Raw genomic sequence first — 13,199 nt, 5'->3', positions numbered from 1 at the left:
GCGTGCTCACAGGCGTTCGCACATGGCATGGCACAAATGACCCCTCGCTGTTTGATTTCCACAAACACTAACCAGTGTGTGTCTGTACGCTCATGTAGAACTGTACTTAACAGTCACGCGTGGTCTTCATGTCATGTATTTGAGGCGTAGTTCACGCCCGTCTGTCAATTGAAAGTGGATGAATTTACATGCGCATGTTGGGTTTGATGTCATCACAGAGCCGCTATACACGTGTTTTTAGTATAGTGTGCTGACATAAAATGCCCCTGATAGTGTCTGTGTGTGAGTGTGTCTGTGCGTGTGCATGCATGTCTGTGTGTGTCTCTGTGTGTGCATGCGTGTGTGTGTGTGTGTGTGTGCATGCGTGTGCGTGTCTGCATGCGTCTGTGTGTGTCTGTGCGTGTGTGTGTGTCTGTGCGTGTCTGTATGTGTGTGCATGCATCTGCGTGTCTGTGTGTGTGTCTGTGTCACCTCCACATCTTGAACAGTCCTTGGTTGAGCTTGACACAGCAGACTGAGCAGGAGCAGGATCAGCTCCTCTATGTACTGCAGCGCCTCCTGCTGGGACACCAGGTTAGGATGGACCTGATTCAGCACCTTCATCACACACACACACACACACACACACACAGTACGAACGGTTAACATCAGACGTCATGTGTTCATTGTAATGAAACACGTAGAGTGTCAGGATGTATATGGTCGATAAGTGAAAATGACAACATTACGCATCTCTGCATCAACAAACAACACAAACCAATGTTTGTTTACAGTGGCCCCGCCCCATGGTCCGGCCACTCCTCCTCTTACTGTCATCACATTGGTTGGGTCAGTACCACCATGTTGCTGTCATGGCTCTGTGATCAGATCATGTGACGTAGTGACGGCGGCGCTGATCGTGACAAACTCACACATGTGCCACACATTCTCCTGTCAGACTCAGTTACCGTCTTGGTGTTGCACAACAGTCAGCACGTATGACACACATAGTCATACTTTCAGCATCCACTAGGGGCCACATCCCAGATACATCAGGCACATGAACTGTACACTTGTTTTGTTTTTTGGAGGTCAAAGGACACAAGAAGTCGTAACCATGGAAACCTGCTTGAGGTTATATTAGGAAGACGATGAAAGCCACATACATACACACACACATAGAGTCAAATATTGGGACATCGACACAATTCTCTTCTTTTTGGCTCCATACACCACTACAATGGATTTGAGATGAAACAAACAAGATCTGCTTTAACTGCAGACTTTCAGCTTTAATTTGAAGGTATGAACATCCGAATCAGGTGAACAGTGTAGGAATTTCAACAGTTTCTATATGTGCCTCCCACTTTTTAGGGGACCAAAAGTAATGGGACAAACTAAACAATCATAAATCAAACTTTCAATGTTTGATACTTGATAGCAAATCCTTTGCAGTCAATTACAGCCTGAAGTCTGAAGTCTGGAAGGCATAGACATCACCAGATGCTGGGCTTCAGCATCAGATTCAGGTCAGGTGATTGACTAGGCCACTGCATAGCATTCCACTTACTTGCCTTAAGAAACTCTTTGGTTGCTTTTGCAGTATACTTTGGGTCATTGTCCATCTGCACTGTGAAGCACCGTCCAATGAGTTCTGAAGCGTTTGGCTGAATATGAGCAGATGATATTGCTTGAAACACTTCAGAACATCATCAGTTACATCATCAATAAATACAAGGGAACCAGTTCCATTGGCAGCCATACATGCCCACGCCATGACACTACCACCACCATGCTTCACTGATGAGGTGGTATGTTTAGGATCATGAGCAGTTCCTTTCCTTCTCCACGCTCTTCTCTTCCCATCACTGTGGTACAAGTTGATCTTGGTCTCATCTGTCCATAGGATGTTCTTCCAGAACTGTGAAGGCCTTTTTAGGTGTTGTTTGGCAAATTCTAATCTGGTCTTCCTGTATTGGTTTACATCTTGTCCTGAACCCTCTGTATTCACCCTGGTGAAGTCTTCTGTTGATTGTTGACTTTGAATCCATACACCAACCTCCTGGAGCGTGTTGTTGATCTGGCCAACTGTTGTCAAGGGGTTTTTCTTCACCGGGGTCATCCACCAGTGGTTTTCTGTGGTCTTCCAGGTCTTTTGGTGTTGCTGAGCTCACCGGTACATTCTTTCTTTTTAAGTTGATTTGGCCACACCTAATGTTTTTGTTTTGAGTGTTCAGCCTAATGATGGCTTGCTACAGTGACAGCTCCTTGGATCTCATATTGAGAGGTAAAAGCAACAGATTCCAAATGCAAATGAACTCCTGGAATCAACTCCAGACCCTTTACCTGCTTAATTGATGATGACATAAGGAGGGAATAGCCCACACCTGTCCATGAAATAGCTTTTGAGTCAATTGTCCTATTACATTTGGTCCCATTAAAAGTGGGAGGCACATACAGAAACTGTAGAAACCTGATTCAGATGTTCATACCCTCACATTAAAGCTGGAAGTCTGCAGTTAAAGCAGATCTTGTTTGTTTCATTTCAAATCAATGTTTGAGTGAGTGAGTGAATGAATGAGTGAATGTGTGAGTTAGTGAATGAATGTGTGAGTGTGTGAGCATGTGAGTCAGTGAGTGTGTGACTGAGTGAGTGAATGTGTTAGTGTGTGATGAGTGAGTGAATTAATGAGTTGGTGAATTAATGTTTGAGTGAGTGAATGTGTGAATGAGTGAATGAGTTAGTGAATGAGTGAGTTAGTGAATGAATGTTTGAGTGAGTGAATGTGTGAGTGAGTGAGTTAGTGATTGAGTGAATTTGTGAGTGAGTGAGTGAGTGATTGAGTGAGTGAATGAGTTAGTGTGTGAGTTAGTGAATGAATGTTTGAGTGAGTTAGTGATTGAGTGAATGTGTGAGTGTTTGAGTGAATGTGTGAGTAAGTGAATGACTTAGTGAATGTGTGAGTGAGTTAGTGAGTGAATGTGAGTGAGTGAGTGACTGAGTGAGTGTTTGAGTGAATGTGTGAGTAAGTGAATGACTTAGTGAATTAATGTTTGAGCGAATTAGTGAATGAGTGAGTGAGTTAATGTGTGAGTGAGTGATTGATTGAGTGAATTTGTGAGTGAATGAGTGCGTGTGTGACTGGGGGAGTGAATGACTAAGTGTGTGAGTTAGTGAATGAATGTTTGAGTGAATGTGTGAGTGAGTGAATGTGTGACTGACTGACTGAGTTAGTTAGTGAGTGAATGTGTTCGTGAGTGAATGAGTGAATGTGTTCGTGAGTGAATGAGTGAGTACCTTCTCCAGTGAAGAGACTAACAGTCCTCTCCATTTCGGTGCATTTTCCTCATTGAAGAAATCATACTGCAGCTGCGCTGCCTGCATGACTGCTGCCGCGTCTGCCGCGTCCACTGCCGCCGATGCGTTGTGTGCGGGTCTGAGCGCCGCACGCACGGTTAAGCGGTTCACATGAACGCAGCGCGGGTCTGTGCGGGTCCAGCGGGGGCGGGTCGTTCCTTCAGAACAGCTGTCGTCACTGTGAACATCATTGGCCGCTGTGCGCAGGCCACGCGCAACCAGATGTTCCGCAGCTAACTGTTAGCTCCTCAGCTAGTTGCTAACTATAGGAGTAGTTCCGTTTACCGGGACATTACCGTGGCCGTTAACCGGTCATAGTGAAGGTGCCGGTTAGCCTGTTAGCATGGAGTCCATCAGCTAACGTTAGCAGCAGAGTAAGTGATGGAGAGTTACCGGGTTATCGGTGTGAATCAGTCTAAAATTTTAGCTCAGCTTCGGCTCCGTCCCCCGGTGTGTCTCACACAGCAGCGCCGGGTCACTGCCTTCGATCGCTGGGTGGTCACGGTCTCACCGCCGGTCACCGTCAGTCACCGACACAAACGCTGCTTGTTGAGAATCTTCTTGTGTGCGGTACAGTCTGCAGAGCATCCGCGCATGCGCACCAAGCTGGTCCTGTCGGACAGGCAGGGCTCGTGAGTGGGAGTGGCTTCATGACACAGCGCGTGGCAAAGACACCTTGCTGCTTCTGGCGGAAAGCGGCGGTACTGCAGCTAAAACACAAACCACTCAACTCCCGTAGTCAGTGCCGGCCTGAGCCTTTAGGGAACCCGAAGCAGAATTAGATTTGGGGGCCCCCCTCCCACCACCCGGAGTCACGTGTGCTTGACGATTATAGACACAAATGTCACACTATAATGTTACATTATCAATTGTATTAATACAGACAGATTATGAACTACTGTTCCCCTGGGCACAGATATATAAGGACCTCCGTATTTGTTCAAGAGTGGGTGCATACAGGAAGGGGGGTCTGAAGCTCCTCCCCCAGAACATTTTGAATCTGGTAGATGTGATTTCCTATATTCTGATGCATTTTTGAGATTGCCAGCAACATAATTGTGTTCAGATTCATGGCCTTTTGGTTTTTGACTCACTGAGTTCGTGACTTCGGCTTGGGCTTCAGGGCCCCTTGACCTCTTGGGCCCGGTCAGCTCATTCATTAATCCATCCTTGCTCACATGCCAACAATGTTTTGAGGCTCCCCTCTAGACTTGTGGCCTTTGGTAGACCCCTGTATTAACCCCTTTTAACCTTAGAGGGCACTTAGATTACAGATTTATTTTAAACATTCATATTCAAAGTGAAGCACTAAGTATGGTTAAAAGATGTATTCATTCATTCATTCAATCATGTCACTTGTTTAAGTTATTTAATATGTTTTAAAAAAATTAAAAAAAACACTCGATTGGGGGCCAGGAGGCCCTTAGTTCACTTATACCTCAGGCCGGCATGAAGGAGCGATATTTTATTTTAAACATAGGTGATGGAAAAGAAGTAGAAGAGAAGAGGCTGGATTTACTTTGTAGTGAACATGTTCCCCGCAGTCTGCCGTGTCCTCCCATCCCCACTTCCACAAACACTTCCACAACCTCACGCATGCAACGTAAAAGTTGGCTTTTTTCTCTTCATGTGAGTAAGCAGAGCCATATCCACATCCTCACTTACACTTTGGGCCGCTCTGCCCATAGTGATCCAGGACCTGTGAGAGGGGCGGGACTAGGCCTGGTTCTGACCACGTCACGGTTCTGTCAGTCGGGATTAAATGATTAAAATGGATGGATAAATATATGCATATTAATTACCAGTGGTTTTCTTTGTATTATTTATATCAGTACAGAGTATTTACAGTGTCATAAATAAACCTTTGCCTGATACTAAGCTTTCACTGGGATGTCAACAAAGATACACAACATTAAAATTAGGGATGCACAGAAATAAAAATTGTTGGTCGAAACTGAAACACCGAAACAAATGACTCTGCCAATTCTCTACCATTGTTTTTCTTTTATCTACTTTTGTTGTTAATGTTTTTTATTTACATTGAGCTTCTCTAGTCTTCTATTTGTGCGCTTCTCTGTCTCCTTCGTTCTCCGTATCCACCGCAGCCTGGATCGTTTCTCTACGTGCTGCAAGTACAGTCGTGATGCAGTGCAGGGTATCCAAGTAGATCTTAGTAAAAACGTGTTGACTCTCTTAAGAGTGCACTTTTCATTGTTTTCACTCGTGGTTCTTCTCAGCTGCTTTACTTTAGTGCTGCAATTAAGGGAATACGAATGTAATGGGTAGTCCCCGACCTGGTCACCAAATCTGGTCCTGGTCACCTGACCTGGCCACAGTTTGAAACCCATGGCTTAAGATTTACACATTGTTCATTTGTTAAAGACAAGAGACTGAATCTGATCATGTCATTATTTTATTTAGATCTGAACATCTGGATGTCAACAACTACAGTGTCCAGCAGGGGGCGATGATGTGGTATCTGTTCAAACCTGATTTCACTTCCTCCAAAACACATCAATCAGTAGCAACTGGACTTAGTTAATTCATTCATCATTTACCACTTTATCCTTCACATGAGGGTCACAGAGCGGCTGGAGCCAGTCACAGCTGACATAGGGAGAAAGGCGGGGTCATCAGTCCATCACAGGTCAAACATGTAGAGACAAACAACCATTCACTGCCACATCAATTCAGAGTGTCCAATTAACCTCTTCATGTCTTTGGACAGTGAGACGAACCCGGAGAACACGGCAACCTTATTGCTGCGAGGCAACTGTGCTAACCATGTGCTCCACCATGCGGCCGGAATTGTAGTTTTGCTGGTTAAATCTTGAAGTCCAGTCACTACTGATTCAAAAACTATGACCTGTGTGTGTGAATGATTGTGTGAGTGTGTGTGCGTCTGTGCGTGCTATACACATGCTTGAAATATTAACATGTAAACATAAACATGTTTATGTGTCTTTATGTTCCAAACCAAACCCAGGAACAAAGTTCTGGTGATATCACACCTGAAGAGGCGGAGCAGCTGATTGTCAAATGTGTTTATTATTAATTGAGATGCACATCTACAAACAAACCTCTTAATCTGAGGGCGTGGTTATCTCAGCCCCTCCCACAGGACGCACATTCTCAGACCCCACCCACGTCACTTTAACAAATGACATTCTGAACTAATGAGTTTATATTTTGATGAGTGTATGAAGACAGACATGGTCACATGTCCTCACACACCTCAGTCACATTCATATATTTATATACATACTATATATACGGTATATATACACACGTGTACGTACTGAGAAGAGCTGAAAGGTTCTGACCTGGTTCAGCAGGAGATACACAGACACGTGGCGTGTTTGAAACATCACGTGTCAGGTTCAAACATCAGGTTCAAAGATCACGCATCAGGTTCAAAATCACGCGTCAGGTTCAAACATCAGGTTCAAACATCAGGTTCGAAGATCACGCGTCAGGTTCAAAGATCACGCGTCAGGTTCAAACATCAGGTTCAAAGATCACGCGTCAGGTTCAAACATCAGGTTCAAAGATCATGCGTCAGGTTCAAACATCAGGTTCAAAGATAACGCGTCAGGTTCAAACATCAGGTTCAAAGATCACGTGTCAGGTTCAAACATCAGGTTCAAAATCACGCGTCAGGTTCAAACATCACGCGTCAGGTTCAAACATCAGGTTCAAAGATCATGTGTCAGGTTCAAACATCAGGTTCAAAGATCATGTGTCAGGTTCAAACATCACGCGTCAGGTTCAAACATCAGGTTCAAAGATCACACGTCAGGTTCAAACATCAGGTTCAAAGATCACGTGTCAGGTTCAAACATCAGGTTCAAACATCAGGTTCAAACATCACGAGTCAGGTTCAAACATCAGGTTCAAAGATCACACGTCAGGTTCAAAGATCACGCGCCAGGTTCAAAGATCACGCGTCAGGTTCAAAGATCACGCGCTAGGTTCAAAGATCACGCGTCAGGTTCAAAGCACACAGGGAAAGTGGGAGGAGCTTGAAAACGTCTGTACATCTGCTGCTGAGTCTCACAAAACAAAACACGAGTCAATATTTACACAAAATCAGTCGAGTGTATGTGTGTGTCCACATCATAAACATTAGCATTGTGAAAGTCATCAGGGGGCGCTATTTCATCTGTCCATGACCAGAATTAAATAAACCACTCTGAAAGCCCCGCCCACTTGCTGCTCCCGCCCACAGGCCTTTCAAACGGACGACTCGCGGGCGGTCTTGGACCGCAGCGCTCCGGCACGACTCAGAAACGGAAACGTGGTGCCGAGGCAGCCGGACGCCACCGTCAGACCCAGACTGGCCCAGGCACAGCAGATGGACCAGCCATAACCGTGGTCCACGTCCGCCGGCAGACCGTAGATAAACGGTGGTTTCCTGGAGAGGTCGTAGGTCACACTGGCTGCGTATGTGCACAAAGAGATGGTGCAAAAGATTCCTGAGGACAAAGCAGAAACAAGGACTGTTACTGACCTGAGAGACCACCTACAGGACGTCCATGTGTCTGACACCTGACATCATGTGTCTGATATATGAATCAGTCCAACCTGTCCAGAAAATGCTCAACGCCCAAATATCCCTCGCGTCAAGCGTCCTAGACACGCTAACATTCATGAACGTCCAAAAAATCCTCAACATCCTGAAAATCTGAACTAACTTAACTGATGTCCAGAATGTCCTCAATGCCCAAATGTCCCTCTCTCAGAGTCCAGAATGTCCTGTCCCTCCACCTGCTTATCTGACGGGATGCTTTTTGTTGTTGTAGTCCCTGCCTGTAACCAGCAGAGGGCGACAATGGAAAGCTGAAAGTGAGTTACCTGCCATGAGGAAGAGCAGACCGGACACGTGCTGAGTCAGACTCTCTTCCCAGAAGAACCCGACCGATGCCACGATGCTGCCACACAACAGGACGGCGGCCGCCATTCCCAGGAAACCTGCGGTGATGCGGCGCAGGTCTGCACACACACACACACACGTACATATACACACACACTGAAGTTGACTAAAACCAGTGTGTGTATGTGTGTGTGTGTGTGCATGTGTGTGTGTGTGTGTGTGTGTCTTACGCAGCAGGTGCCACTCGTCCTGCTGAATCGTCCTTGTGAGGTTCAGTGGGATGTTCCTTAATCTGATTGGCTGAGAGAAGTGATACTTGACAGCTGTGCAGCGGTCAGCAATACCTGAGGACCAGAGGACACACGTGAGACTGAGACACAGGTGAGGCTGAGACACATGTGAGACTGAGACACAGGTGAGACTGAGACACAAGTGAGACTGAGACACACGTGAGACTGAGACACAGGTGAGACTGAGACACAAGTGAGACTGAGACACACGTGAGACTGAGACACAGGTGAGACCGAGACACAGGTGAGACCAGGGCCGGCCTGGCCCCCAATCAAGTGTTGAGTTTTTTTTTTGTTTGTTTGTTTTTAAACATATTAAATAACAAGTGACATGATTGAATGATTTAATGAATGAATGAATTTTTCAATTTAAGTTCAGTAAACCATACTTAGTGCTTCACTTTGAATATGAAAGTTTAAAATACACCTGTGATCTAAGTGCCCTCTAAGGTTAAAAGGTGTCCGGTTTGGTGTAAATAACGACTATATTAATACAGGGGTCTACCAAGGGCCAGAAGTCTAGAGGGGAGCCCCAAAACATTGTTGGCATGTGAGCAAGGATGGATTACTGAATGAGCCGACCGGGCCCAGAAGTCAAGGGGCCCTGAAGCCCAAGCCCAAGTCACTACCTTAATAAGTGAAAAAGCAAAAGGCCATGAATCTGAACACATTTATGTATTGCCCTTCTCCAGCTCTCAAAAATGCACCAGAATATAGGAAATTGCATCTACCAGATTCAAAATTTTCTGGGGGAGGAGCCCCAGACCCACCTTCCCATATGCAACCGCTGTTGAACAAATAGGGAGGTCCTTATGCATCTGTGCCCAGAGGACGAGGAGTTCATAATCTGTCTGTATTAATACAACTGATAATGTAACATTATGTCTATTATCGTCAAGCACACGTGACTCTGCATGGTTGGATGAGGGGCCCCCAAAATCAAATTCTGCTTAGGGCCCCCTAAAGGCTTGGGCCAGCCCTGTGTGTGTGTTAATGTATGTGTGTGTGTTAATGTATGTGTGTGTGTTCATGTATGTGCGTGTGTTCATGTATGTGTGTGTTTAGGTATGTGTGTGTGTTCATGTATGTGTGTGTTTATGTATGTGTGTGTTAATGTATGTGTGTGTGTTCATGTATGTGTGTGTTTATGTATGTGTGTGTTAATGTCTGTGTGTGTGTTCATGTATGTGTGTGTTTATGTATGTGTGTGTTAATGTATATGTGTGTGTTCATGTATGTGTGTGTGTGTGTTCATGTATGTGTGTTAATGTATGTGTGTTTGTTAATGTATGTGCGTGTGTTCATGTATGTGTGTGTGTGTGTTCATGTATGTGTGTTAATGTATGTGTGTTTGTTAATGTATGTGCGTGTGTTCATGTATGTGTGTGTTAATGTATGTGTGTTCATGTATGTGTGTGTGTTCATGTATGTGTGTGTGTTAATGTATGTGTGTGCGTTCATGTATGTGTGTGTGTTCATGTATGTGTGTGTGTTCATGTATGTGTGTGTTTATGTATGTGTGTTAATGTATGTGTGTGTTAATGTGTGTGTGTGTTCATGAATGTGCGTGTGTTAATGTATGTGTGTGTTAATGTATGTGTGTGTGGGTTCATGTATGTGTGTGTTCGTGTGTGTGTGTTCATGTGTGTGTTCATGTATGTGTGTGTTAATGTATGTGTGTGTTTATGTATGTGTGTGTGGGTTCATGTATGTGTGTGTTCGTGTGTGTGTGTTCATGTGTGTGTTCATGTATGTGTGTGTTAATGTATGTGTGTGTTTATGTATGTGTGTGTTTATGTATGTGTGTGTTTATGTATGTGTGTGTTAATGTGTGTGTGTGTTCATGTATGTGTGTGTTCATGTTTGTGTGTGTTAATGTATGTGTGTGTGTGTTCATGTATGTGCATGTGTTAATGTGTGTGTTCATGTATGTGTGTGTTAATATATGTGTGTGTTAAAGTATGTGTGTGTGTGTTCATCATGTATGTGCGTGTGTTAATGTGTGTGTGTGTTAATGTATGTGTGTGTGTTCATCATGTATGTGCGTGTGTTAATGTATGTGTGTGTTAATGTGTGTGTGTTAATATATGTGTGTTAATGTATGTGTATGTGTTCATGTATTTGTGTGTGTTAATATATGTGTGTGTTAATGTGTGTGTATATGTGTTAATGTGTGTGTTAATGTATTTGTGTGTTCATGTATGTGAGTGTGTTACCTCGGTCGATGAGTTTATCGATATCGGGGTCCATATCGGTGAAGTAACATTTCCTCCACAGACCGGAGTGCGTGGAAAACAGCGGCCTTCCACACTCGCTCTCCAGAATTCCCATTCCCAGAATGGCTCTCCAGTTTTCCAGCAGCTCCTCCTCTCTGCTTCCCACATGAACGGGCTTCATCAGCGCTACGTCCCGGTGCCGGGCCCCACCGCCGCCTCCGCCACCTCCGCCGCCGCCGCCTCCTCCTCCTCCTCCGCCGCCGCCTCCAGTGTCCACCAGCGGCAGGTGGTAGATGGGCATCTCGCGGTTCTTCTGGTCGTTGGAGTCGGAACCGTGCCGGTCGCAGTTGTCCTTGTGTCGGCGGGTGTCGGTCTCATACCAGTGATCGGTGGAGATGGCGGTGACCAGCAGCAGTAGCGACGTGACGCTGAGCGCGAGGCTCACCGCGGACACCGTCACCGTCACCGGCCGGGCTCGTTCCATGGTCGGAACATGGACCGAACGGCATCCGGTCCCGGAGCAGGTCCCGGCGCTGTTCTCGGCCTGCTTTGTGTCGCTGTGTCCGTTACTGAGCATCTTCTGCAGCCATCCTCGCTCCCGCCAGCCGCTCCCGTGACGGACGGTCGGTGCCGCGTCAAGGTGAAAGCAGGTAGCGCGCAGCAGCAGCGGAAACCCACCGGAAGCGCTTTCAAAATAAAACAGATGGCTTCTTCCGGCCTGTTGCGTTCTTACCATTCACAAATCGTTGATAGAAATAATCCAAACATGTAGAATTTTTATTTCGACAGGACAACAAAAAACAAATCAGTTTAAACTCTCCTGTCATCAGTCAGGTAACCATGACGACCTGGTGAATGAGGCCTCATGGGAAATCTCAGGTGACTCAATGTGACAGCGAAAAAAGAGAAAGTTTGTCCATTAACGTGATCAATAATTCAGCTGCTTCCTGTAACACTACTCTCTTCCTCTTCTCCTCCTCCTCCTCCTCCTCCTCTCCTTGTGTGTGTCTGTGTGTGTGTGTATATGTGTCCAGGTATTACTAGTGTTGTGGGGACCTAAACCTGTTTACACAGTCACATTATGGGGACTTGTTTTCCTTGTGGGGACAAAAAGCAAGTCCCCTTAACGTAGATTTAGAGTAAGTCTCCAGGAAATGAATGTAATTCAATGCAATGTCCCCTCAAGTCATGAATGTCGAACAAGAGTGTGTGTGTGTGAGTGTAGAGACTAACTTGAATATAAAGAAGCAGAGATTGTTTATGGAAACAGCAGCGATCACTGTCACTACTCTGATTATCAGTGAGTCAGAGGTCAAAGGTCAGAGGCAGGGTGATTCTGCACAAACTCCATACAGATCAATGTGTGTGTGTGTGTGTGGGGGGGGGTGGGGGGTCCCACTGCTCTGTGTGTGTGAGTGCATCTTCACTTTCCTCAGTGTCAGGGGAGGCAGAGAGAGAGGTTGTGTGTGTGTGTGTGTGTGTGTGTGTGTGTGTCTCTCTCTGTGTGAGTGTGTGTGTATTTTCATTAACAGTCTGATCGTCTGCAGCTGCAGCAGAACCTTCACTCTGAAGATCAGCCAGTGTTTAAGTGCTGAAGCTGCAGGACATGGAGGTCAGAGGAGAGAGAGGAGAGAGATAGAGAGAGGGAGGAGACAGAGAGAGGGAGAGAGAGACAGAGAGAGAGTATTACGGCGAACCCTGTGTTCACCGTTCTTGTTCCATTTGTGGCACAGATAGTCCGACACACATTTCCTTGAAAGCACGCACAGAGAGTTTTGATCTTGATTTCTTGATATTTATTAAACAATAATTTCCGGTTGAAAAATAAAAAACAATCCAAGCAATGTCGCTATATATGCGACCAACAAAGGGACGATCTAATACATTCAGATGCGTTTTAATGCGGTCAGAAAACGGTTAGCTCTGTAGCCTTCCGACAAAAGAACTTTCCCTTCCTTATAAAGGCATTCTCTCTGACTGTTATGTGACTTTAGTGTGAATGTATTGTGACTACAGTGTGACTGTAATGTGACTGTATTGTGACTACAGTGTGACTGTAATGTGACTGTAGTGTGACTGTATTATAACTGTAGTGTGACTTTAGTGTGACTGGAGTGTGACTTTAGTGTGACTGTATTGTGACTGTAGGGTGACTGTAGTGTGAATGTGTGACTGTAGTGTGAATGTATTGTGAATGTAATGTGAATGTATTGTGACTGTAGTGTGACTGTAATGTGACTGTAATGTGCCTGTAGTGTGACTGTATTGTGACTCTAGTGTGACTCTAGTGTGACTGTAGTGTGACTGTAGTGTGACTATATTGTGACTGTAATGTGAATGTATTGTGACTGTAGTGTGACTTTATTGTGCCTGTAATGTGAATGTATTGTGACTGTAGTGTGACTGTAGTGTGACTTTAGTGTGACTGTAATGTGAATATATTGTGACTGTAGTGTGGCTGTAGTGTGACTGTATTGTGACTG

At 45.2% G+C, this 13,199-nt stretch overlaps 2 protein-coding genes across 3 annotated transcripts in view; both read right to left on the bottom strand.

Moving 5' to 3' along the window:
- LOC131466906 (son of sevenless homolog 1-like) overlaps positions 1 to 3,943 on the bottom strand; it is a 28,332-nt gene extending 24,389 nt beyond the window's left edge. For both annotated transcript variants that reach the window (XM_058640494.1, XM_058640495.1), the window contains exons 1-2: positions 3,278 to 3,943; positions 472 to 597 (exon numbers count right to left, since the gene is read on the bottom strand). In XM_058640494.1, the coding sequence (XP_058496477.1) occupies positions 472 to 597; positions 3,278 to 3,364 (213 nt within the window). In that variant the 5' untranslated portion in view covers positions 3,365 to 3,943. The remainder of the gene's footprint in view (positions 1 to 471; positions 598 to 3,277) is intronic.
- Positions 3,944 to 5,729: 1,786 nt separating this feature from the next.
- Positions 5,730 to 11,384, bottom strand: tmem178a (transmembrane protein 178a). Its single transcript, XM_058639496.1, has 4 exons — positions 10,717 to 11,384; positions 8,441 to 8,554; positions 8,192 to 8,329; positions 5,730 to 7,812 (listed from the first exon to the last, which is right to left on the bottom strand). Exons 1-4 carry the CDS (start codon positions 11,291 to 11,293, stop codon positions 7,571 to 7,573), a joined length of 1,071 nt encoding a protein of 356 aa, XP_058495479.1. The 5' UTR covers positions 11,294 to 11,384; the 3' UTR covers positions 5,730 to 7,570.
- Between the last annotated feature and the right edge of the window lie 1,815 nt (positions 11,385 to 13,199).

This window comes from Solea solea, chromosome 10 (assembly GCF_958295425.1).
Source record: "Solea solea chromosome 10, fSolSol10.1, whole genome shotgun sequence".
NCBI lineage: Eukaryota > Metazoa > Chordata > Actinopteri > Pleuronectiformes > Soleidae > Solea > Solea solea.
This window is presented reverse-complemented; position numbering and strand designations above follow the sequence as displayed.

Excerpts from the sequence above, each read along its gene's own strand:
- tmem178a (XM_058639496.1), bottom strand. The coding sequence starts at position 11,293 with ATGCTCAGTAACGGACACAGCGACACAAAGCAGGCCGAGAACAGCGCC. Across the intron at positions 8,330-8,440 it reads GGACGAGTGGCACCTGCTGC|ACCTGCGCCGCATCACCGCA; the intron begins GTAAGACACACA and ends GTGTGTGTGCAG. Across the intron at positions 7,813-8,191 it reads TCTGCTCTTCCTCATGGCAG|GAATCTTTTGCACCATCTCT; the intron begins GTAACTCACTTT and ends CTTTGTCCTCAG.